The sequence below is a fragment of the Palaemon carinicauda genome, chromosome 16, assembly GCF_036898095.1.
Source record: "Palaemon carinicauda isolate YSFRI2023 chromosome 16, ASM3689809v2, whole genome shotgun sequence".
Taxonomy (NCBI): Eukaryota; Metazoa; Arthropoda; class Malacostraca; order Decapoda; family Palaemonidae; genus Palaemon; species Palaemon carinicauda.
This window is the reverse complement of record NC_090740.1, coordinates 29,276,381-29,289,834: the sequence shown is the minus strand read 5'-3', so window position 1 is coordinate 29,289,834 and position 13,454 is coordinate 29,276,381. Positions and strand designations below refer to the sequence as shown.

The 13,454-nt window shown below is 38.9% G+C and overlaps 1 protein-coding gene across 1 annotated transcript; it reads right to left on the bottom strand.

Moving 5' to 3' along the window:
- Positions 1-4,183: 4,183 nt before the first annotated feature.
- LOC137655176 (keratin, type I cytoskeletal 10-like) lies at positions 4,184-4,741 on the bottom strand. Its single transcript, XM_068389058.1, has 2 exons — positions 4,736-4,741; positions 4,184-4,525 (listed from the first exon to the last, which is right to left on the bottom strand). The coding sequence occupies exons 1-2, from the start codon at positions 4,739-4,741 to the stop codon at positions 4,184-4,186; spliced, it is 348 nt and encodes a 115-aa protein (XP_068245159.1).
- Positions 4,742-13,454: the final 8,713 nt, after the last annotated feature.

The following is a 13,454-nucleotide window of genomic DNA, read 5'->3' as shown; positions in this document are numbered from 1 at the left end:
AAAACCGATTAAAGAAATGTTCTAGATTGTTAGGCACTTGTCCTTTGAAAAATTCTTAAATATCTTCTTGTTGTATGTTACGACAATCATTATCGAATTCGATGTCTTGGTAGTTTCGATTGTTGGTCTCTGGTTGGATAATTAGTGGAGGATTCGCCTGTGAAGGAGTAGTTTAAGAGGAGGTACCAGCAGTCATGGCACATATTTCTTCACTGCTAATAACATTTTCCGTTATTCCTGTGTTACCATCAAAAGTCTAATATAAGGAGATCCCAACAACTTTGATTATTCTCGTTATTGATCTGCCACAACATTTGTAGATAACTTCTACCATTTTAAAATCATTAACATGGATTGTCTCCCGTGTGGGTTTGAGCTATGGGACCAGAGTAATTCACTGTCCTATATTTTGGAAAATGATCCCCCTTTTCCTATTTTCCAACGAGCGGCCTCTCTCCAAAATATGTCATTAATCACAGTACTTAGATTGAATTACATTTACTCTTTCCCCATCGTCATCTTTACTCGAGTTGTTTCTTGCAAGTTTCTTTTATAAGGTATATCTGTATTGGAAAAGCTATTTCATATCTATACTTCTCCTTGCAATCAATCAATCAATCAATCAATAATGAATTAAAAGCTCAAGATAGAGACGAATTGCAAAATCTAACCGAGGTCTTTTGTGTAAATATGCGTAGGAGGAGATGATGATGACTTTTTACAAGCCCCATTAGAGATATTGGTAAGTTATTTTCTTGACGTAAGAGAAAAAAAATGCGTCTTATCAATTTTATCGATTTTATCATGAAATTAAAATATAATTTTCTCGCTTTTGTGAGACAGTTCTTAATAAAATATTCATGGATCAATATTAATTGAACCTTTGTAACAAAACTTCAATTTCCCTGTCTTTAGAGACATGGTTGCATAAACGAAATGCAGAGAAAAAAACAGATTTGTTAAAAACACTAATTAAGAAAAAAATGAGTTTATGAATTGGTGTATGGTTTTTCAAAGAAAAAAAAATTTTAAAAGACTTACTCACGTTATCCCAATGAAAATTCAAGTTAAGAAATGGTAACTGGGTGTCATTTTTTCAAGGGCAAAATAAATAAAGAGAACACAAACACCCAATCATCTAAATAAAATCTGGTTTTAGTTCGCTTAGTAATTTCTCTATTATTATAATTATTATTATTATTATTATTATTATTATTATTATTATACGCTAAGCTACAACCCTAGCTGGAAAAGCAGGATGCTATTAGCCCAGGGCCTCCAACGGGGAAAACTCCATATATACATTAACAAGACTTAGGAGAAGAGGAAAGCCATTGAGACTCCCATCTTTTGCCATTGAAATGGTTCTTCAAAATAAAGAGAAAATAGTTGAGGCAACAAATGTCATAATTAAATCGCAAAATGTACACAGTGGGTAATGCTCTGTTTAATATTTGGAGTCGACACGTGTTTCGAATCACTTCGTGACTCTTCATCGGCACTACTTGAGCAATGGTATTACATATTAATATAAAGGTTATGGTGGTGAAATATTTTAGGATACAAAAATATTTATGTATATATAAAATATAAATATGTACATATATATATATGTACATATATATATATGTGTATATATATATATATATATATATATATATATATATATATATATATATATATATATATATATATATATATATATATATATTATACATATATATACAAGTATATAATAGGTATATATATATATATATATATATATATATATATATATATATATATATATATATATATATATATGTGTGTGTGTGTGTGTATATATATAAATATATATATATATATATATATATATATATATATATATATATATATATATATATATATATATATATATATATATATGTATATATATATATATATATATATATATATATATACATATATATATATTATACATATAAATATGTATATAACAGATATATATATATATATATATATATATATATATATATATATATATATATATATATATATATATATATATATATATATTTATATATATACATATATGTAAATATATATGCATATATATATATATATATATATATATATATATATATATATTTATATATATACATATATGTAAATATATATGCATATATATATATATATATATATATATATATATATATATATATATATATGTATGTATGTATATATAAATGAATATACATATATATATATATATATATATATATATATATATATATATATATATATATATATATATATATATATATATATATATATTTTTATATGTATATATATATATATATATATATATATATATATATATATATATATATACAGTGTACGTGTGTGTGTTTATGTGTGTGCATTTGTATGCATAGGAGGTGAAATCTTTATCATTGATAGATAATAAAGTGAAAATGAATGATTAATATTTTATATTCTTTTATAATACTTCTTTATTTTGTAATCATTTATTGACAAGAAAACTGAAAATCCTCCGGCTAAATATGTCTAAAATGGTATCAAATTATTTTCTTAAAATACTCTATTCAAAAACTAATATTTCCATACAGTAATTAAAAAAGTTTATTTGCTATCGCTTACAGTCTTTAAGATAGGTAATCTAATTACAGCTAATGATTGTTATGATACTCTATAACTTATACAAATTTCCCTTTCTTTAAATTAAGTATTTTTGTAATCAAATGTGTTCCTGATCATTATAGTGACTCGTATTTGATGGGAAAGAGTTATATTTCCATATCATGTCAATTATAGTGTATTTGCAATCCACAGTAATATCAATAACTTGAATTACTGAAAATATCAATTAATAAAAGAATTCCAATCTTCTGTACGGTGTTCGTCATCACTGTTTACACAGAACAATTCTTCTTTGTAAACACAAATGGGAAATACCGTTGAGATATTGGAAAGTTTAGTAATATCATTCACGGTTAAAATTTTGCCGAAAAAACGGTAAAAATCCTTGAATAAATGTTGCCAGCTATTTACCCTTTTAAAACGGATATATTGACATAAAGGAGTGATGTTACGTTCACCAAAACGTAAAATATGATAACAAAATAGGGTAAATAATACGGCCGCCTGTATTTTATTGAAATATGGCTGAGAACAGTATATTTTTTACAGAAGATTTCCGATTAAAATTACATTTTTTTTTTAACAGTGTTCGCTGTATAGATGTGCGCAGCAGCTGCTTTTGATAACTATTTCTATATACAGTACATTACAATATCGTTAAAAAATTCACTTATATGAAATTCATAAGAAAAAGAGAAGACCAATATAAAATTTTATAGTTTTATAAAAGACGGGAAAGTTTTATATTAAAGTTTGAATTATGCATTGAATCTATTCAAGCATGTGCTTAATTAAACAGAGTTGAACTTTTTTAGACGTAAATTAGATGCCACCTATTCATGACAATAACCTGTTCAAATGCTGTTTGAGTTCAAAAAAAGCATTTATATGATTTTATTAACTCTCACATTGTTTCAACTTCTCTTTCTGACTGAGTGTGAGGAAGGAGTCACTTGAACACCGAACTTTTTTTTACCAATTCAGACACACGAACTGATACACGTCAAGATTACACCAGATACATGAAATATGTGGAAGAGAGAAGAGTGTTTTATAAATGGAAAGTTTATTTTATTTCCATATTTTGATATATTTGGAAATAGTTATCAGAACAGATATTTACATATTTTTCGGAAATAGAACATTTCAGAGAATTAATTATCGCCAGAAGACAGAAAGATAATTTAATCTCGGAGAAACGATGCATGTTCTTCATATTAATTATTCGGGTTGCATCCAGCTTCAATAGGAATCCATAACTTTCCTCAATATATATGTTGTTTCAAGTAACGCGTATAGGGCTATACCAGCTCCTACTTTCCTATCGATAACACCCAATTGCTTTTTCTGCTACCGAGGAGAATATTTCTCTATTGAAGACTAACTATCTTCAAAAGTGATTTCGTAATTTTACTACTATCGAGGACGAAAATCTTTATTATATTCAGTTATCATGAATTGGAATTTCTTTTAATAATTTCCGAAGGAATAAATAAAAAAATTGTTTCAAAGTTTTCTGTATAATTATCTATTTCTATTAAATCTATTTTCCATATCCGCCACCGAAGGATCCTCCATGTCCTCCAAATGATCCGCCTCCAAAACCTCCTCCATGTCCTCCAAAGGATCCTCCTCCAAAACCTCCTCCATGGCCACCACCAAATGATCTACCTCCAAATCCTCCTCCGTGGCCACCTCCAAATCCACCTCCTCCATAGGACTGGCCCCCGAAAGATCCACCTCCAAAGCCACCTCCATGACCACCACCGAAGGATCCACCTCCAAAGCCTCCTCCACCGAATCCACCGCCTCCAAATCCTCCTTTGTGACCTCCTGCAGAGCACATGACTACGATGGAGGCCACCGTTGCGATCAGTAGAAGTTTCTAAAAAAAGAAATAAAAGAAAAGATGAAATTATCATTTCATTGTAAAGCAAATATACTTTTGTGTATGTGTATGTGTGAATGTGAAAATGCGCCGAGCGTGTATTCAAGTAATATTTCCATGCCCCCTAAAAGCTATAGGAAAATATTTTTTCGTTGTCCTATTGCCATAATTAATGATGAAAAGAACAAAATTAGAAAATGGCATTACCCCCATTTTAAAAATTGGAATCTTAGTGTCACAGGGTTAGTAATGATCAAGCATTTTAAAATATAATATTGGCTTTCCTTTGATCATTCATGTGGCGAACCCTTTTCCAAAGATTTCTTCTGCATCCGAAAGTTATTTTTTTTTTAATGAAAACACCATCAGGAATTCTAGTCGTTGTTGTAACTGATTGCATAACCCTTCTAGCCAAGCCCTGGCTCTTGAAATTATGTAGCCCGTAGAAGCCCCGTCTAATATTAGATATCCTATTTTAACCTTACCATTATCTTGATTGATGTAACTGATCAGAAGAAGCTCAGTGAGGAACTGTGTTCTGCATCGTCTCCAGGTCTCTATTTATACCAGTTTGTGATACGATTTCCCAGCCTCAGTCAATGAAACAGAAAGGACCAATGAGGAGGAAGTTGGCCTCGGGAAATTTATTTTAGTGATTTTTGTATTTTAAATCTTTCTTGGTATGGCTTTCCATTATTATAACCTTGCCCTCTCATCAATGATTGTTCCACGTATCACTCTCTCTCTCTCTCTCTCTCTCTCTCTCTCTCTCTCTCTCTCTCTCTCTCTCTCTCTCTCTCTCTCTCTCTCTCTCTCTCTCTCTCAACTTTGGATTTCATATTGGAAAGAGCAATGCACAGAGAAATCTTTATTTTGTCAGTATGTAAATTTGAAATATATAAAAGAGTGGAAAAACTAGCTTATATGTGTGTTGATTTATATAAAATCCTTCCATTTGATCACTTAATTTGCCTTATTAATGAATATATATTTATTACCCTTTGAATCTATCCTTGAAATAGATTTGTATGTAGTGCATCTTTGATGTAAATATCACTCTGTAACCATCCATATATCAGTCAATTAATAATGGGGTTTTATATAACAGTAATGGATGACATTCTATGTAAATGGGAAAAAGTTGTGAGTGTGTACTCTTACATATATTAATAGGAATATTATAAAAATCTCTCTCACACTTTGCTCTGATCTCTGCCTCTATCACAACTTCAATCGAACATGGCTGACTAACAACTATGGATATATTTCATTGTAAAGTTCACAAGGGTCATATTGCAAATTAGCCAACTTCATCGAAAGTATTTCCTTATTGTTGAACACCATAGACTATGAAGAAGAATGAACATACATACATACATACATACATACATACTGTACATACATACAAAAGATCATTATACACAAACGTGCGCACACACACACACACACACACACACACACACACACATATATATATATATATATATATATATATATATATATATATATATATATATATATATATATATATATATATATATACATATACATATATCTTTATATATATAAATATATATATATATATATATATATATAAATATATATATATATATATATATATATATATATATATATATATATATATATATATATATATATTTGTATATATATATATATATATATATATATATATATATATATATATATATATATATATATATATATATATATATATATATATATATATATATGTATATGTATATGTATACATATATATATATATATATATATATATATAACGGATTTTGAGCGAAGCGAAAAATCTATTTTTGGGTGAGATAGCCATGTCGTCCTGATGGAAGTTCCTATAGGGTAGCTTCCTAGGGTATATTACAACTACGGCGATATTCCCAGAGAATTTACCTTAAGGTACCAGAATTCTAACTCCTGGAGCGAGTATCCCTCGTGAAAGGGATATCGCGACATATCAGAGGACGTATTCTAGACACGTCACATGGCAATCTACGACCTGAACAGAGATTCGTCTCGTAGGAGGGAGATTGACGAGATACGAATTCGGGAAAGAAAAAGGGGAGCCGCTCCCAAGGCTTCCCTATCCCCCGATTCGTATGCGTGCCTGGCGCCAATCCTGGCGCCATCTGTATTCCTTGTAGCGTACACGAGGTGCTACAGATACTGTATGTAGGGAGGGGTCCTACAGCCCTTTCTTAGAAAGGCAAGGGCGGGTCCATCAGGACGACATGGCTATCTCACCCAAAAATAGATTTTTCGCTTCGCTCAAAATCCGTTTTTTGGGCTCAAGCCATGTCGTCCTGATGGAAGTGTACCAGAGCATTACTGTATCTGTGGATTCTCAGAACGTGCCGTACTCCCCGGAGATATTTATTCCCGGTCGACTAGACCTAGAGACCTAAGATGTTACCGTTATACATCTTTTCAACTAACTATAAACTATGTTAGAGCTTCCTGCCCCCTACAGGGAAGAGTCCTACTAGACTCTGGAAAGTCTCGAAGAGTACATATATCTATGTATGAATACCAGGCAAGCTAATATAGTGGTCTCGCCCTATATTAAGTAAAGCATAGTTTGTATAGAACCACTGCGTCAATATATTGACCAGTAATCCGCACAATACTTGTATTGGACAAAGGTTTATATCCGCATAGGAAGAAACTAATAAAACCGCCCTCGTCCCTTTATGGGACGGAGTCCTCCCATTAGGGGACTTACATAAACCAATGCAACATAGCTTGCAAAACAGAACAATTCTATCAGAATTATCCCAGATAAGATACATGGAATTAAAATGCTCAATTATACCAATAAATTGACACAGGTGAAAGAGACGCAAGGTTCTCAAGAACAAGTTTATTGACAGATAATAAACAGACAGGTTAACAACAAATATATATATTTATATAAAAGAGGGTAACCCAAAACTTTAAGCATAAGTATGATAGTAAACAGAACTTGTTTATCTGAAAGAAAAACCATTAAACACCACTTTAATGAGATACCAAGGTATCAAGTCATAAAAAATCTGTATTACAAATCAATCACATTAGCGTTAGAAACGCTTGGCACACATGTCTGAACTTATGCAAGGTTCACCTTTGAAAGAAGGAACAGTCTATATAGGCACTTGGTGCCCTTATTTAGTTTGTAGTACAGTATGTACCTACACACTCACCCTGGACTTAATCGTCCCAATTAAGACCACTGTTCCTCGCAGAGTTAAACAGTAGGGTTAACTACACGACCCACTGCTACCACAGATCTCTTAAGTTCCTCTACTTGCTTCGCATAGTGGCGAAAGAACACCCTGGAAGACTTCCAGCCCGTGTATGAACGGAGATGTTCAAAATCCATACAATTAAAGAAATTTAGGGATGAGGCAACTTTCCTCGGATCGTGACCTGCGGGTGTACTGTCAGGATCCGCTCTGCGAATAAAATATGTCATTTTCGCTCTGAGTTGATTCAGAGATAAATTTGAGCCTGATGTTTCTCCCCTGAATAGTTGACTACCCTTGAAGTCTGAAGTTCTACGAAGATAGACCTTTAGGCATTCTACTGGACATAGAGATGCATCTTCTTTCAGAGGGCAGATTCTCCAGGGACCCCACCTGTTGGTGGGTAACTCATTCTTGGCGAGAAACGTAGGATCCGGAAACAGGTTCAGCTCCCCCCCATCCAGGAACTGAACACGACCTGCCTCTCTCGAGAGGGCTACGATCTCACTAACCCTGGCCCCGGACGCGAGTGCAAATAGGAAAATAACTTTTTGCGTCAAATCCTTTAACGCACATTCTTCATTGCTCAACAAGGAGGCGAAATGAAGAACTTTGTCTAAAGACCATGAGATGGGCTTTGGAGGTGCTGAAGGTCTGAGCCTAGCGCAGGCTTTCGGAACTTTATTAAAGATCTCGTTACCTAGGTCGATCTGGAAGGCAAATAAAATGGGTCTCATCAAAGCCGATCTACACACTGAAATCGTGTTAGCTGTCAATCCTTGGCCATGGAGGTGGATGAAGAAAGATAAGCAGAAATCTGTTGAGATCTCCTGCGGATTCTTTGACTTTACAAAGGCCACCCATTTTCTCCAAGATGACTCATATTGCCTTCTAGTCGATTTGCACTTGTATTCCTCTAGGAAGTCTATGCTGGCTTTCGAAATCCCGAAGCGCTTTCTCACCGCTAGGGCGAGAAAATCATGAGCTGCAGGGTCTGGGTTTTCTGTAATGAAGCGCAGACAGTCGACTTCTGGACTCGCTGGGTCAGAACTGGATGTGGTAGCGGCACGAACTTCATCTGTAGTTCCAACGCCAAGGGGAACCACATACTGTTCGGCCACTTGTGGGCCACTATTGCCGCTACCCCCTTGAAGGATCTCAGTTTGTTGAGGACCCTCAACAGAAGGTTGTGAGGAGGGAACAGATAAATCCTGGACCATCTGTTCCAGTCGAGGGACATTGCGTCCACTGCTTCCGCTAAGGGGTCCTCGTACGGGGACACGTACAGGGGCAACTTCTTGTTGTCTTTCGTCGCAAAGAGGTCTATTTGCAGTTCTGGGACTTGATTCAGAATGAAGGAAAATGATCCTGCGTCTAAGGACCATTCCGACTCTATCGGTGTGAACCTGGATAGAGCGTCCGCTGTCACATTGCGGACTCCTTGAAGGTGAACTGCCGACAGGTACCACTTCTTCTTTTCCGCCAATCGGAAAATGGCTAACATCACTTGGTTGAGAGGTGGTGACCTCGACCCTTGTCGATTCAAGCATCTCACAACCACCTCGCTGTCTGTCACCAATCTTATGTGGATCGAGTGACGCGGGGAGACTTTCTTTAAGGTAAGGAGCACTGCCATAGCTTCTAGAAAGTTTATATGAAAGGTCCTGAATAGCTTGGACCAAGTCCCCTGGACTTTTTTCCGATGAGAGTGACCTCCCCATCCCTCCTTTGAGGCGTCTGAGTGAATCGTCATCGACGGGGGAGGTGGCTGAAGAAGAACCGACTTCTTTAGATGTCTGGCTTGGGACCAAGGTCTGAGAAGAGTACGTAGCCGAGGCGGCACTGGTCTTCTCAGGTCTCTTCGCGCGTTTGATGCATACCTTCTCCAAACTCCGGTTGCATCCTTTAGCTGTGCTCTTAGCACTGGGTCTGTCACTGAAGCAAACTGGAGAGAGCCTAGTACCCTCTCCTGTTCGCGTCTTGATATCCTTTCGGAATCTAGAAGTCTCTTGACAGAGCCCGCTATCTCCTTCCTTTTCTTCATTGGGATGGAGAAACTGTGTGACAAAAGGTCCCAGTGGATTCCCAGCCACTGGAACTTTTGGGATGGAGAAAGTCGAGACTTTTTCTTGTTGATCTTGAAGCCTAGGTACTCTAGGAACTGGATCACCTGACTGGAAGCTTGCAAGCATTCGGTCTCGGATGCTGCCCACACCAGCCAGTCGTCCAGGTAGGCTACTACCTGAATTCCCTTTAGGCGTAATTGTTTGAGAGCTGCGCTCGCAAGCTTCGTGAAAATCCTTGGGGCTATGTTTAGCCCGAATGGCATGGCTCTGAAGGCGTACAGTTTCCGTTGTAGCCTGAACCCTAGGTAGGGGGAGAGTCGACGGCTGATTGGAATGTGCCAATAGGCGTCTGACAAGTCTATAGAGACTGAGTATGCCCTCTTGGGCAGTAAGGTCCTTATGTGTTGCAGTGTTAGCATCTTGAATTTGCAATTCACTATGAACTTGTTGAGTGGTGACAAGTCCAGAATGACTCTGAGCTTTTCCGAGTCTTTCTTGGGAACACAAAACAGCCTCCCTTGGAATTTGATGGACTTCACCTTTCGGATCACATTTTTCTCCAACAGTTCTTGAACGTACTCCTCCAAAATGGGGGTGGAGTGTTGGAAAAACCGAAGGCATGGGGGTGGAGTGCTGTACCAGCTCCAACCCAGTCCATTCTTGAGTAGGCTTTGGGCCCAGGGATCGAAGGTCCAGCGATCCCAAAATTTCATCAGTCTCCCTCCTACCGGTATCATTTCACTTGGACTGCCGTCCTGAGGTCTTGCCTCCCTGACCACGACCGCCTCTGAATCCCCTTCCCCTTGAGGGGCGCCTAGACGAGCCTCTGGCTGCTCCTCTAGGTTTTGCACGAAAGGAAGAAGACTGTCCTTCGAACGTTGGGGCGAATGTGGTTGACTGACCTGGCACCGCCTGGGGTACCCACTGAAAGGCAGTCGGGGTTTGTGCCACCATCTGGGGCACTGGAGGCAAAGGCAATTGCAGTTGCTGTTGCTGTCTATAAGGCTTGGCTGGCCGAAATGGTAGCCTAGTCTTCATATTCTTCCTCTTTGGTTGAGGACCCTCATCCGGGGAAGATTTTCTTTTGATAGCCAGGCCCCACTTCTGGAGAAGGTTTCTATTCTCCACGGCGGCCTTATCAACAACCTCTTTGACCACATCGGTAGGGAAAAGGTCTTTTCCCCAAATGTTGGAGGAGATTAACTTCCTTGGCTCGTGTCTCACCGAAGCCCCGGTGAACACGAACTCCCTGCAAGCTCTCCTTGCCTTGACGAAGCTATAAAGGTCCTTCGTCACTGTGGCTAGGTGAGACTTAGCCACTACCATGAACATTTCATGGACCTTGGGGTCACTTGCCATCGTCTCGAGAGTAGTCTGATGAGACATTGAGGCAGCCAGTCTTTCTTTTGTCTCGAACTCTCTTCGTAAAAGAGATTCGGACAGCTTGGGGAGGTCCTCACCGAATTGCCGTCCGGCAATATCAGCCTCCAACTTTCCCACTGAGAATGTCAGATGGACATCCTTCCAGTCTTTGTGGTCCATAGGCAGAGCCAGCGACAAGGGTTTACACTCCTCCAGGGAGGGGCAAGGCTTGCCGGCCTCGACTGCCTTTAGGACAGCCGCAAACCCTTTCTGTAAAAAGGGGAAGGCTCTATCAGGAGAGGACACAAACGAAGGGAGCTTCTTGCTCAATGCAGCTACCTTCGAATTCGAGAAGCCCCTCTCTTTCATCGAGGATGAAAGTAGGGCTTGAGCCTTAGCGTGGTCCATAATAATGACCTCCTTCGGCTCTGTCTCCTCCCTTGAAGCTGGTTCTTTTCTCAGCCGGACATAGCAGTCCGGATATGATGCCTTGCTGGGCCAGAATTCTACCTCCTCTAGGGGAACTGAACCCAGCTTATCCGAGATGACGATCTTTCCAGTCGTCATCGGCATGTGCTCAGCATACCTCCATGGGTTAGCATCTGAGCATATGGGAAGGTCTTTCACATTGAGCCTTTTCCGGGGCCCATGTGATTCTGCCAGGGACTGCATACGCAGTTCTATTGCAGCCGCCTTCTCCTGATTCTCCTTCTGCATTTGTTGGATCATTCCAACAATCGAAGAGAGGGCCTGTCCCAGTTCTACTGGGAGGCCAGCTGATGTTGAGGGGATAGGCTCCGGCATCTGAACCGGAGTAGCCGACACCTCGTCGACCTCATCCTCTACGACATCCGGGGTTTGAACTTGATCCTGACCTTCTGCCAGGAGGTCTTCTTCCAAACGTTCGTCCAGGTCAGACATCCTGTCACACAACTGGATGTCTTGCATCGCATCTGCGACTTCCTCGTCCACCTGGACTTGATCTTGAAGGATCTCCTCTTGAGGCTGGGGAATCACTGCCTCAGCTGATGCCTGGGGAAAAAGATACGCCCTCATCTTCTCACTTGGAAGATAAGGGCCAGAGGTGTTCTTCTTGAAGCCCCTTACCCAAGTACGAAGCTTTTCCCTAGCTATATCCCTTGATTCCGCCGTTCTAGGGGAATCAAAAGCCTCAGTAATCAGGTTAGTGCATACAGTACATACCTGAGGGTCCCAATACTGGAGATCATCCTTGGAGACAGCGCATGCTGCGTGTCTCCTACAACACTCATGTCCGCAGAGGTTCTTGCTGCGGACATTGCAGAAAACATTTCCGCACTTCGGAGGGTCCTCCTGTAAAGAGAAGAAATTTCCATGAGTATCAAGTGAACTATGTATCACTGGATATGCATAGTATAGCATAACAATTCATAAAGGAAAGACACACACTTGTGTTTCCCTCACAACCCATTGTTGCAGCCTTCCAGATAATAAAATCAAAATGGTTTATCTCTACTAGAGTAACCAATGCAAGGTTTCCAGAGGAAACAGGTGGAGCTCACACCTAGGCAATGATTTTAAAATCCTGGATAATAGACGGGGAAGAACTCTGCTTCCTGTCTGAGGGCAACAGCAAAGGGCCGTGTAAGAAAACACAATAGTGTTAGAAGATACAGTGCTGTACCTAAACTTTTACTATAGTTTTCTTCTTACTGTATATGCTATACAGAAGAATACTAGTACAGTATAGGAGGATGTGTGCCGGCCTGCCTTTGCCGGCCGGCACACATCACAATTAGCTTTAAAGTATACTACTTAACAGCTATAGGGCGGCCGCCCTCTGGTTCAAATGCCTGTGCCGGCGGCAGCAGCTGCCGGCCAGCAACAGCCAGTGTTGGCCGGCAATGATTGCCGGCCAGCAACTACACAAGGTAGTACCTAGCTGCCGGCCACACTCTTGGTGACCGGCAGACAAGGACTGACATAAGCCGGCCGGCAAAGGTACAAGACCGATGCCAGCCGGCAGCAAAAGAACCAGAAGACTACACCTGCCCGGCTGCCGGCCTCATAGGCCGGCAGCCGGGACAGGTACAGCACTAGAAGAAAATAGAATGGATGCCGGGATAAGAGTGTACACAACCCCCCAAGCCCGGCAACCAAAAGAGTGCATATAAGGAAGGGGAGAAACTTAATTCAGGCTTCCTTGACCAATGCCGTCCGGCTCTGCCGGCAGGCATGGATGAGGGACCAAGAGAGGTCCGGGCA